The 12,223-nt window shown below is 48.3% G+C and overlaps 2 protein-coding genes across 4 annotated transcripts in view; both read right to left on the bottom strand.

Moving 5' to 3' along the window:
- FSCN3 (fascin actin-bundling protein 3) overlaps positions 1 to 7,103 on the bottom strand; it is a 30,655-nt gene extending 23,552 nt beyond the window's left edge. The window contains exons 1-3 of one of the 3 annotated variants that reach the window (XM_017873825.1): positions 6,759 to 7,103; positions 5,003 to 5,699; positions 4,550 to 4,668 (exon numbers count right to left, since the gene is read on the bottom strand). In XM_017873825.1, the coding sequence (XP_017729314.1) occupies positions 4,550 to 4,668; positions 5,003 to 5,699; positions 6,759 to 6,902 (960 nt within the window). In that variant the 5' untranslated portion in view covers positions 6,903 to 7,103. Of the gene's footprint in view, positions 1 to 4,549; positions 4,669 to 5,002; positions 5,700 to 6,045; positions 6,216 to 6,758 lie in introns of those variants that run through there. The other 2 variants (XM_017873824.1, XM_017873826.1) reach the window with 2 other exon arrangements.
- Positions 7,104 to 8,887: 1,784 nt separating this feature from the next.
- On the bottom strand, positions 8,888 to 12,217 carry ARF5 (ARF GTPase 5). Its single transcript, XM_017873827.1, has 6 exons — positions 12,010 to 12,217; positions 11,412 to 11,492; positions 10,978 to 11,087; positions 10,441 to 10,512; positions 9,492 to 9,617; positions 8,888 to 9,371 (listed from the first exon to the last, which is right to left on the bottom strand). The coding sequence occupies exons 1-6, from the start codon at positions 12,074 to 12,076 to the stop codon at positions 9,285 to 9,287; spliced, it is 543 nt and encodes a 180-aa protein (XP_017729316.1). The 5' UTR covers positions 12,077 to 12,217; the 3' UTR covers positions 8,888 to 9,284.
- Positions 12,218 to 12,223: the final 6 nt, after the last annotated feature.

The following is a 12,223-nucleotide window of genomic DNA, read 5'->3' as shown; positions in this document are numbered from 1 at the left end:
AGTGAGAGAGGGCATCCCTGTCTTGTGCCAGTTTTCAAAGGGAATGCTTCCAGTTTTTGCCCATTCAGTATGATATTGACTGTGGGTTTGTCATAAATAGCTCTTATTATTTTGAGATACGTTCCATCAATACCGAATTTATTGAGTTTTTAGCATGAAGGGCTGTTGAATTTTGTCAAAGGCCTTTTCTGCATCTGTTGAGATAATCAATGTGGTTTTTGTCTTTGGTTCTGTTTATGTGATGGATTACGTTTACTGATTTGTGTATGTTGAACCAGTCTTTCATCCCCGGGATGAAACTGACTTGATCATGGTGGATAAACTTTTTGATGTGCTGCTGGATTCAGTGGTCTAGTATTTTATGGAGGATTTTCACATCAATGTTCATCAGGGATATTGGCCTGAAATTTTCTTTTTTTATTGTGTCTCTGCCAGGTCTTGGTATCAGGATGATGCTGGCCTCATAAAATGGGTTAGGAGGGAGTCCCTCTTTTTCTATTCTTTGGAATAGTTTCAACAGGAATGGTACCAGCTCCTCTTTGCACTCCTCTGGTAGAATTCGGTTGTGAATCTGTCTGGTCCTGGGCTTTTTTTGGTTGGTAGGCTATTAATTATTGCCTCAATTTCAGAACTTGTTATTAGTCTATTCAGGGATTCAACTTCTTCCTGGTTTAGTTTTAGGAGGGTGTATGTGTCCAGGAATGTATCCATTTCTTCTAGGTTTTGTAGTTTATTTGTGTAGAGGTGTTTATAGTATTCTCTGTGATGGTAGTTTGCATTTCTGTGGGGCTGGTGGTGATATCCCCTTTATCATTTCTTTTATTGTGTCTATTTATTCTTCTCTCTTTTCTTCTTCATCAATCTGGCTAGCAGTCTATCTATTTTGTTAATCTTTTCAAAAAACTAGCTCCTGGCTGGGCGTGGTGGCTCACACCTGTAATCCCAGCACTTTGGGAGGCCAAGGCAGGCAGATGACAAGGTCATGAGATGGAGACCATCCTGGCTAACATGGTGAAACGCTGTCTCTACTAAAAATACAAAAACAAAATTAGCCAGGCGTGGTGGCAGGTGCCTGTAGTCCCAGCTACTCGGGAGGCTAAGGCGGGAGAATGGCGTGAACCCAGGAGGCGGAGCTTGCAGTGGGCCGAGATCGCGCCACTGTACTCCAGCCTAGGCGACAGAGTGAGAGTCTGTCTCAAAAAAACAAAACAAAACAAAACACACACACACACACACACACACACACACACACACACACACACACAAAACAGCTCCTGGATTCTTTTTGATTTTTTTGAAGGGTTTTTTTGTGTCTCTATCTCCTTCAGTTCTGCTCTAAGTTATTTCTTGTCTTCTGCTAGCTTTTGAATTTGTTTGCTCTTGGTTCTCTAGTTCTTTAAATTGTGATGTTAGGGTGTCAATTTTAGATCTTTCCCACTTTCTCTTGTGGGCATTTAGTGGTATAAATTTCCCTCTAAACACTGCTTTACCTGCATCCCAGAGATTCTGGTATGTTGTGTCTTTGTTCTCACTGGCTTCAAATAACTCTTTTATTTCTGCCTTAATTATTTACCCAGTAGTCATTCAGGAGCAGGTTGTTCAGTTTCCATGTAGTAGTGTGGTTGTGAGTTTCTTAATCCTGAGTTCTGATTTGATTGCACCATGGTCTGAGAGACTGTTATGATTTCTGTTCTTTTGCATTTGCTGAGGAGTGTTTTACTTCCAATTATGCGGTCAAATGTAGAATAAGTGTGATGTGGTACTGAGAAGAATGCATATTCTGTTGATTTGGGGCAGAGAGTTCTGTAGATGTCTATTAGGTCTGCTAGGTCCAGAGCTGGGTTGAAGTCCTGAATATCCTTGTTAATTTTTTGTCGTGTTGATGTGTCTAATATGGTGGGGTGTTAAACTCTCCCACTATTATTATGTGGGAGTCCAAGTCTCTTTTTAGGTCTCTAAGAACTTGCTTTATGAATCTGGGTGCTCCTATATTGGGCACACATATATTTAGGATAGTCAGCTCTTCTTGTCGCATTGATCCCTTTACCATTATGTAACGCCCTTCTTTGTCTCTTTCAATCTTTGTTGGTTTAAAGTCTGTTTTATCAGAGACTAGGATTGCAACCTCTGCCTTTTTTTTTTTTCTTTCCATTTGCTTGGTAAATATTCCTCCATCCCTTTATTTTGAGCCTATGTGTGTGTTGGCACATGAGATAGGTCTCCTGAATGTACCACACCAATGGGTGTTGACTCTTTATCCCATGTGCCAGACTGTTTCTTCTAATTGGGGCATTTAGCCCGCTTACATTTAAGGTTAATATTGTTATGTGTGAATTTGATCCTATTATTATGATTCTAGCTGGTTATTCGGCCCGTCAGTTGATGCAGTTTCCTCATAGTGTCGATGATCTTTACAATCTGGTATGTTTTTGCAGTGGCTGATACTAGTTGTTTCTTCCCATGTTTAGTGCTTCCTTCAGGAGCTCTAGTAAGGCAGGCCTGGTGTTGACAAAATCTCTCACCATTTGCTTGTCTACAAAGGATTTTATTTATCCTTCACTTATGAAGCTTAGCTTGGCTGGATATAAAATTCTAGGTTGAAAATTCTTTCCTTTAAGAATGTTGTATACTGGCCCCTACTCTCTCTGGCTTGCAGGGTTTCTGCAGAGATATCTGCTGTCAGTTCGATGGGCTTCCCTTTGCAGTTAACCCAACCTTTCTCTCTGGCTGCCTGGCTGCCCTTAACATTTTTTCCTTCATTTCAACCGTGGTGAATCTGACGATTATGTGTCTTGGGGTTGCTTTTCTCAAGGAGTATCTTTGTGGTGTTCTCTGTATTTCCTGAATTTGAATGTTGGCCTGTCTTGCTAGGTTGGGGAAGTTCTCCTGGATAATATCCTGAAGATGGTTTTCCAACTTGGTTCCATTCTCCCCATCACTTTCAGGTACACCAATCAAATGTGTAGGTTTGGTCTTTTCACGTAGTCCCATTATTTCTTGAAGGCTTTGTTCTCTCCTTTTCATTCTTTTTCTCTAATCTTGTCTTCATGCTTTATTTCATTAAGTTGCTCTTCAATCTCTGACATCCTTTCTTCCACTTGATCAACTTGGCTATTGATACTTCTGTATGCTTCACGAAGTTCTTGTGCTGTGTTTTTGAACGGATACGTCGCAGAGAAGATGTACAAATGGCCAATGAGCACATGAAAATGGGCACGGTGGCTTATGCCTGTTATCCCAGCACTTTGGGAAGCTGAGGTGGGCAGATCATGAGGTCAGGAGTTTGAGACCAGCCTGGCCAACGTAGTGAAACCCCATCTCTACTAAAAATACAAAAAATTAGCCGGGCATGGTTGTGCATGCCTATAGTCCCAGCTACTTGGGAGGTTGAGGTAGAAGAATCTCTTGAACCTGGGAGGCGGAGGTTGTGGTGAGCTGAGACTGAGCCACTGTACTCCAGTCCAGGTGACAGAGTGAGACTTTGTCTCAAAAAAAAAAAAAAAAAAAATTCTAAACCTTACTAATTATAAGGTAAATGTGAATTAAATCCGTAAATTACACACCCACTAGAGTGGCTAAAATAGAAAAGATAGATAATCCAAAAGCCAACTTTACTGCTGGTGAGGATATGGAATTCTTAGAACCCTCACACATTATTGACAAGAATGTTAAATAGTATAGTCACTTTAGAAAACTGACATTTTCTTATAAAGTTAAGCACATATCTATTATACAACCTAGTAATTCCACTCCTACATATTTACCCAAGATAAATGAAAATGTATGTTCACAAAAAGACTTGTACATGAATGCTTATAGCAACTTTATTCATAATAGCCCAGACTAGAAACAACCAAAGTGTTCATCAACAAGTGAATAAACAAATCATGTTAATCATGTTTATGAGCAGCATTATAGAATACCACTCGGCAATAAAAAGGAATGAACTACTGATACACGAACATTATGAACGAATCTTAAAAACATCGTGCCAAGCAGAAGAAACATATGTACCATACATACCGTATGTTTCCATTTATCAGAAATGCTAAAGTAGGTAGGCAAATCTAATTCACAGACACAGAACACAGATCAGTGGTAGCTGGGAGAGGGAGGGTAAGGGTGGAGGGAAACTGCAAAGAAGCAAGAGGAAATTCTGTGGTGTTGGAAATATTCTCTCACTTGTGATATGCTTATGGCATGGTTGCATGGATGGATACATTTGTCAAAACTTACTGAATTTTACACTTAATAGGTGTATTTTATTTATAAAACATACATAATATACATATTTGTATACAATATACATAATTTATACGTATGTGTATTATATAATTTATATACATTCAAATTATACCTTAATACAGTTGATTTTTGTTTTTTTTTTTTTTAAAAGGAGGCCCCATTGGGTGATAATGAATGTTTATTGACACGTGCCTCCACAGCCCACATCATCCTCTCACCATTTGCCTTGAAAAAGGAGAAGGAAGTCTAGGCAGGGAGAGCTCAGAGCTTAAGGTTTCTCTTGCTCAGGAAGCCAAGGTCTCACCTGGGCTAGGTAGTAGCCATTGGCTGAACGAAGCTGCACAGTGGGGCTCTCACTGTCGCATTCAAACTGGAACAAGGACATTGGGGTTAAGCGCTCAGAAGCAGCACGCACCTCATCATCTGCAGAGGAAGCGCATGTCAGTAAAAGCCTCACTCTCAGTCTCGGCCCCTTCTTCATGTTTTATGACTAGGGCTTCTGTCCCTCCTCTTTCCCTTCTCAACCTTCATCACTTTCTGTTGGACCATGGTAGGTCTGCAGAAGACCCAGGCAACTTTCCCCTAAATTCCATACCCATGCTTTTCTGTCCTTCTCGACGGCACAAAAGATCCCCTTGGAACCCCAGTATCTTCCTTATTAGCAGACTCAAAAATCTGTGCTGATCCCAAACACATTTTCCTCTTTTCAACAGCCAGCCCTTCCTCTCTCCATCGCTGTGTTGGGCCCAGCACTTACCGTAGATGACTGAGATGAACCGCCGAGTCTTTGACCTGAGGCTCACCCAGGTTGGGCAGTGCTGTAGGATGAACCACTCCTCACCCCTCACGGGGTTGCAGCCCAGGCCCAAGAGCAGATGTGTGCCCTGTGGATATAACATGCCTCCTTCTCCATCACACAGTGCCACAAGCCCTCCAGGCCGCACTTGCATGTGAAAAGCTGTCTGTGATGAGGGTTGGGAGAACAGCCGGTCTACATGGGACAAAAAGTGGTGTGTAGAGGTCTCCAGGTGGTAGCATCCATCTCGAAAATGCAACAGGAAGCCACACTCCTCCCGGCAGGGAACTGCTGCATCCACCCAGATGCGGCCCATAGTGGGGTCAGCCCGGGCATAGCAGCGGTGGATGGGGCTGTAGAGGATCACGTGGACATGGAGGGCTGGTCGGGGGGTCCACATGTGGTAAGCTGAGAGGACCCGGGAAGTGCAAAACACGTCCTTGCCATTGGACTCCAGATAACGACCTGAAATTAGGCACTGGAGGGTCCACTTGCTGTTCCGGTGGAAACGCAACAGAAAGCACCCATGGTGGCTGGTCCTTGGGCGGCCATAACACATGGTGCCATCACACTCACACAGCAGGTAGAGGCCCTGCACACTCTTTAGTCGTACCACGGCCTGTGTCTCATGCTCATTGCTCACCAGGATCTCCCAGGTCTGGAGGCATCAGGAGGGAGAGGAGGGAAATCAGTGTCACTAAGTTACCAGACCAAGAAGCCCTGCAACTGTCATGGCTGGCATCATCCTGGCACCTTCATCAGCACCAACCACCTCCCCTTCCACATCAGCCCTGGTGTCTCCTTGCTGTCAGCTCTTCCACTTCCCCACTCTCCCCTCATCAAAAGATCTCTGGGCCCTTCTACCGCTGCAGCCAGATGGCAAGATCCAAAGATAAGTTCTAGATGTCCACCTCCTTCAGCTAACAGAAGGTAAACCTCCCTCCTTTCTTAATCCCGCTCTTCAATACCTAATTTTTAAAGAAATGCTTTGGTATAAGTCTTACTTTTCTTCCTCACTGTTGTCCGCAGAGAGCACCCTTAGCCAATAACTCCATCCCCAAAGGTTGTCTTCCAGCATAGCAAGACAGAAGCAAAAGCTCTTATAGGCAGGCCCTGGCTCCAGGGATGAAGATGGGAGCACGAACAGTTCAGATGCAACTGCCTGGTTCAGCTGTGATCAACCTTGTTATAAAAGGAAGAACTTCTCCCCTGCCTCACTCTGGCACCCATCCCAGAGGTGCCTACATTCCTCTCTAGAATGAAGACCAACACTGCTAGGGCTTCTGGAGTTCCCCTTTCTCAAACCACAACCAGAACAGAAACATAGGATTTGCAATAACTCCACTGGTCCAACTTCCCCTGGATGCCCACATGTCTGCTTTCCCACCTGGGCTCTCCACTTCTCTTCTTTATGACACAACCACCGTGTGCTGGGATGGGGAATAGGGGACAGTTAGAGCAGGACAAGGCAGCGAGGGCAAGGCTGAAGCTTCTTCTTGTGGAATAAGTTGAGAGGTGGGAGATGGGGCAATGGGGTCTGTAAACAAAAGCCTGGAGTAGAAAAGTCTCAGGGCTGGAGATGGCAGAACCTAGGAAAGTGATTAGGTTGAGAGTACATCCCACTTTCATATACAGGTAAGTGCATACACACACACACACACACACACACAGCTTGGCCAGTCAGAAAATTGGTTCCAGTATAGGTTTGCTTTGTCACCTGTCTCCTGCCCAAACTCTTCGCAGTTGCAGTAACTGTATTCTTGCATGCTTCAAAGGTGAGGTAGGTTCCTGCCCAGCTGATGAGCCCAACCCTTAGGTCCTCAGCCTTGGGATGTCTGTGTATCCACTCCATCTCATCCATGGGGCCGACACCACAGGTGATGACTCCGTCTGGCCTAGCCCTCCCCCCTGTAGTGAGGTTCCACAGGCCATAGGGCCTGTAGTACCCACCAGATGTTCCCAGAGAGAACTTCCCAGGCAGAGGCTGGCCTGGGGCCCAGCACCTCTGTGACCCGGGAGCATTGTGACTGTGAGGGCAGCCTCTTATCCCACCGTAGTGGGGAAAGGGCCCTTGCCCAGCAGCATTAATCCATGGCCTAGAGGAGGCGGGTCCAGAGCCTCTGGTGTTTGCCTTCCTATTCCCCTCTGGGCACTGAGGTAGGCTGAGCTGAGACCAGGATCCGGAACTTCAACCTGTGAATTTAGGCAAGTTTTCCCCTTTCTTTACCTCTGTTTCTCATTCTAATAACAGGATAGAAATCAGCCTCTTTCCTCCCAAGGAAGTGGGTTCTGCCTGGCTCCCTTGCAGCTCAGGTATGTTGTTAAGTTCAAGATATCCAAGAAAAATCTATCAACTTTTATGGCCCTTAAGAGGATGAGGTCAAAATGTTCCAGATGTTGCTTTGCAGGGAGTATGAGAAAACCCTAATCAGCTGACATCAAATAACTCATATTCATCATGAAGGCTGGCTCAGGACCTGGGTAAGGAGAAGCGCATAGGTGGAGAGAGCAGCAAGCAGCCCTCCTCAACCCCAGCTGCTCTGCTGGTGGGTAGGACAGCCGGCTGGGCAGACAGTCAGAGCTCCTGCAAGGATATCTTTCCCCTTCAAAGAATCTCTGAGTTATAGTCTCTTGGACTCACTTCCTACAAAGCTTGAGGAGAAAACCCAGCTCAGAACCTGGAAAAAGTGACATGAAGGAAAAAGTGACATGAAAGAAAAGAAAGGCAAAAGAAGTGATGATGAGTTCTGCCTAAGCCTGGCTAGGATCCAAGGAAAAATGGGCAGTCAATCACACTTGGGGAATAGGCCACTCTATTGGTTCCTTTTTTTGAGACAGGGTCTTGCTCTGCTAGTTAGGTTGGAGTGCATCTCAGTTGACCGCAGCTTTGATCTCCCAAGCTCAAGCGATCCTCCCGCCTCAGCCTCCCAAAGTGCTAGAATTACAGGCATGAGCCACAGTGCCCAGCCACCCCTGGTTCCTTACACCTGCTTTCATATTTCCCATAGGTGGGGTCTTCCCAAGTAGCAAGAATCTCTGTGGCGAGCAGCAAGGAACTACAAGCCCCAGACCCCACCAATGTTTTATAAAATAAGGATAATAGACTATTAGTGGCAGAATCCTCTGGGTAATTTTATTTTTTATTTTTTTGAGATGGAGTCTTGCTCTGTCACCCTGGAGTGCAGTGGTGTGATCTCAACTCACTGCAAGCTCTGCCTCTGGGTTCACGCCATTCTGCCTCAGCCTCCCGAGTAGCTGGGACTACAGGCAGCCACCACCACGCCCGGCTAATTTTTTGTATTTTTTTTTTAATAGAGACGGAGTTTCACTGTGGTCTCAATCTTCTGACCTCATGATCCACCCGCCTCAGCCTCCCAGTGCTGGGATTACAGGCGTGAGCCACCGCGCCTGGCTTCCTCTGGGTAATTTTAAAGATGCATATTGTTGTGCATCAGACTAGTCCTGACGAATCACATTTTCTGAAATGTACCTCAGGATTCGCATTATTAACGCACATTCTCTCCCCCTCTAATTTTAATGTGCAAGGCAAACATTAAGAACTGCTCTAAGTAGCTACGAGAACGATGGGAAGAGTTACGTGGTTCATGGAACTATGAAGGGAGATCCTGTAATCTTCAGCAAAGGGTCCTTGGAGCTGGGAAGGAATGAGACTTCCACCACTGGAAACCCTACAGTATTTCCAGCTCAATAAGGAGGGAGAAGCTGAGCTGAAGGTATGTGTGGGTGGGGTTGCCCTGCAGCCTTAGCTGCTTTGATCCTCTCCCATGTTGTCTCTTGGTACCCAGTAACCCAGCCTCCCCGTTGCAGGCTATAGACAACACCGTGTACAAACCACAGCAAATTTATTACTCAAGATCCAGTGCCACATTATAGCACCACCCGGAACCCTCACCTTCCCCCCCAACCTGGCCCCTAGAGTACACCCAAAACAGAAAAAAAAGGAAACCCAGATCCCTGCTCCTCCTCTGGAAGAGGGGGCCTTGGCCAGGAAGCCCCTTCCATAGGTCCCAGCAGGCAAGAGAGTGGACCCCTCTGTGCCCAGAGAGCAAGGCTCCAGGCTCCAACAACAGAGAGAACATGCAGGCAGGAGCAGGAGCAGAGGCCTGTGGCTGTGGGGGAGGAAGAGTGGGAGGAAAGGGCACTGCCTGAGGAGTCCGGGAGTCTGGTCATCCCGGGGATGCACGCAGGAGCTTCCGGGCATCAGGGGCCTGCCCCTGGCTGGTTAGCGCTTTGACAGCTCGTGGGACAGCCAGTCCAGACCATCATAGAGACCTGTGCCTTGGGTGGCACAGGTGGCCTGGACATACCACTGTGGAGAAAAGGAAAGAAAGAGGTCAGCAACCAGAACAAAAGGGCCTTTGTATCCCTGTCCCAGCCTGTGGCTTCCCTAAAGAGGAAGGATTCAGCAGCAGGTGGGCAGGACCCTTACCGTGCGGCTGCGCAAGTGCTGTAGCCCCAGCTTGTCAGTCAGCTCGCTCACGGGCATGGCGTTGGGCATGTCTTGCTTGTTGGCAAATACCAGCAGCACTGCATCCCGCAGCTCGTCCTCCTGCAGCTGAGAGGGGAGAAGAGAAGGTGGGACCCAGGCTGCGTCTTCTTTACTGTGTTGGGGAATTCCCTCTCTACCTCCTAGGCTCTTGATTGGAAAAAAAAATATTGTGTAGTCTGCCACTGAAGACAAGACATAGTTGTAAATGAACTTGAGGTGACCTGAGCCGTAAGTCCAGAAAAGAAAGACCTTCTCCTAATTTGAGTACTTGCCTAGGCAAAATGACAACATTTCCAAATGGAAAAGGTAAGAATGTAAAATGTTTCTCTTTACCACATATAAGTCCCATCTCCCCTGCAACTTCTCAGACTCAGATGTAAAGACATGAGAATGCGGCCGGGCGCGGTGGCTCACGCCTGTAATCCCAGCACTTTGGGAGGCTGGGGCAGGTGGATCACCTGAGGTTGGGAGTTCGAGACCAACCCGGCCAACATGGTGAAACCCCATCTCTACTAAAAATACAAAAATTAGCTGGGCATGGCAGAAGGCGCCCGTAATCCCAAGCTACTCGGGAGGCTGAGGCAGGAGAATCGCTTGAACCCGGGAGGCGGAGGTTGCGGTGAGCCGAGATTGTGCCTTTGCACTCCAGCCTGGGCAACAAGAGCAAAACTCCATCTCAAAAAAAAAAAAAAAAAAAAAAGACACGAGAATGCACAGAAAAGTCAGTCCCATCCAAAACAGGGTGAGAGACACAATGTGTCTGTCCATAAAGAAAAACTTGTATTTCTGGTCTTCAATGCTTGTTGGGGGCTCCCTGACTTCTATAGCACTAGAGAGATCACTCTGTCCCCAACCTGAGGGTTCAGTTCCCAGGGCTCTGGGTACTCACCATCTTCTGGAGTTCATCAGCAGATTCTTGGACCCGCTCCCGGTCATTACTGTCCACCACAAAGATGAGGCCCTGGGCAAGAAGAAAGAAAGGAGAAGCAATCACTCCTGCCTGGGACATACTGTAGTGTGGCCCTTTCTCTTTTCTTGCCATCTGTAATTGTGTCAATCCTTCTCATCTAGTAAACACTACAGAAGTTTACAGAACTCCATAGAAGCTCTACAGAAGTCCCAGCACAAACTAGAGACTCCACTGCAAAGAAGTAGTAGTTTATCTAAAGAAGTGCAAGGAAATACAGACATGTGATGAGGGCTAAATCAGGCAGCCTGGCCCCAGAATCCTGCTTCTAAAGAGAAGTTCAAGCTGGGGAAGACTAAGGTGAGTTCTGAAGAGTGAGTAGAGGGTAGCCAAACAGAGGGGGTAGAAGCGGGGAAGGGTTTTTTCCTTGGCCTGGGGGCCCAGCCCAGGCCAACAATTCTGTTCTCCCAGCCCTAACACCTTTTCCCGTGGGGTTAGAGTCCCCTCCCAACACTCCACCTGAGTGTTCTGGAAGTAGTGCCGCCACAGAGGCCGAATCTTGTCCTGGCCTCCCACGTCCCAGACTGTGAAACAGATGTTCTTATATTCCACTGTTTCTACATTGAAGCCTGCAGATAATTGGGAAAAAAAAATATGAGAAAAACTCCTGAAAGGAAGGAACTCACTGAAACTACTTAGATCTCAGCAGGGACACAAAACCAGAAGGCAATGATCAAGGCCCAAGGGAACAGAACCCTAGAGCTGCCGGTCAACAGGGCGGGGCTAGGTCACATCCACCCCGCCTCCGGTATCCACGTAGAGATACCCTGACCCACTTCTCAAATAGCTGTATCTGGTGTCAGGGTCAGCTCCAGAAAAGTGGCATAACTGGGAGCAGACCCCGAGAGGGCCCGCCTCGGCGCTCCCGCTCCCTGCTTCGTCCCCGGGCTCACCTATGGTTGGGATGGTGGTGACAATCTCCCCCAACTTCAGTTTGTACAGGATTGTGGTCTTGCCAGCCGCATCCAAGCCAACTGCAACGGAGAGGGGCACAGGGATGGAGATGGGAGCGAGGGAGCCCCCTAGAGACAAGGGAAAATGAGAGGCCACAACAGCTGATGGTGACGGGGGCGGAGAGCGGGAGCGCCTCCAGGTGCGCGTCGTTATCTACCTTCGGGGCCTGGAGGGCAGTCGGGTGGCGTGAGCCAACTCCAAAGAGGGCGCGGCGCGGGAGAGGGCTGGGAGGCAAGGGGCACGGGGGGTAGGCCGCGCTCCTTTTAAAAGTCGTCTCCAAGGGCGGAATCCTCCCTTCTTATCAGCCGGGCAGGGGCGGAGGGAGCTTCACCCCACCCAGGCCCACAGCTCCGGGTGTCAGGCCCCGGGGTCGGCGCTGCAGACCGGGACCCGCCCGAGAGCAGAGGCCCCGGGGCGTTGGGAGGTGGGTGACTCGGGGCCAGAGACCCAGGTGAGCGGGGCTGGAGGGACGCGGGGGCGGAAGGGCTGCGCCGGGGCCGGCGCCCCGGTCCGGGCCGCGCGCTCGATCTGCCTCACCCATGAGAATCCGCATCTGCTTCTTCCCGAAGATCCGCGAAAAGAGCGCGGACACGGTGAGGCCCATGGCGGGGCCCGGGGAGGCGGCGCGGGCACCGACGCGGGGTGCGGGCTGGAACTGGCCGGCCGCGGGGGGATGGGGCGCAGCAGCAGCAGGAGGAGGCTCCGCCACCGCCTCCGCGCGTCGCTGCCCTCCCGACGTCACCGCGGGCCC

The sequence above is a fragment of the Rhinopithecus bieti genome, unplaced genomic scaffold (assembly GCF_001698545.2).
Source record: "Rhinopithecus bieti isolate Rb0 unplaced genomic scaffold, ASM169854v2 scaffold_7683, whole genome shotgun sequence".
Lineage (NCBI taxonomy): Eukaryota > Metazoa > Chordata > Mammalia > Primates > Cercopithecidae > Rhinopithecus > Rhinopithecus bieti.
This window is presented reverse-complemented; position numbering and strand designations above follow the sequence as displayed.

Bases quoted from the DNA above. Each gene is read 5' to 3' on its own strand.
- ARF5 (XM_017873827.1), bottom strand. From the start codon at position 12,076: ATGGGCCTCACCGTGTCCGCGCTCTTTTCGCGGATCTTCGGGAAGAAG. The intron at 11,493-12,009 runs GTGAGGCAGATC...TCTCCGTTGCAG, and splicing joins GCAGATGCGGATTCTCATGG to TTGGCTTGGATGCGGCTGGC. The intron at 11,088-11,411 runs GTGAGCCCGGGG...AATTATCTGCAG, and splicing joins CACCACCATCCCAACCATAG to GCTTCAATGTAGAAACAGTG.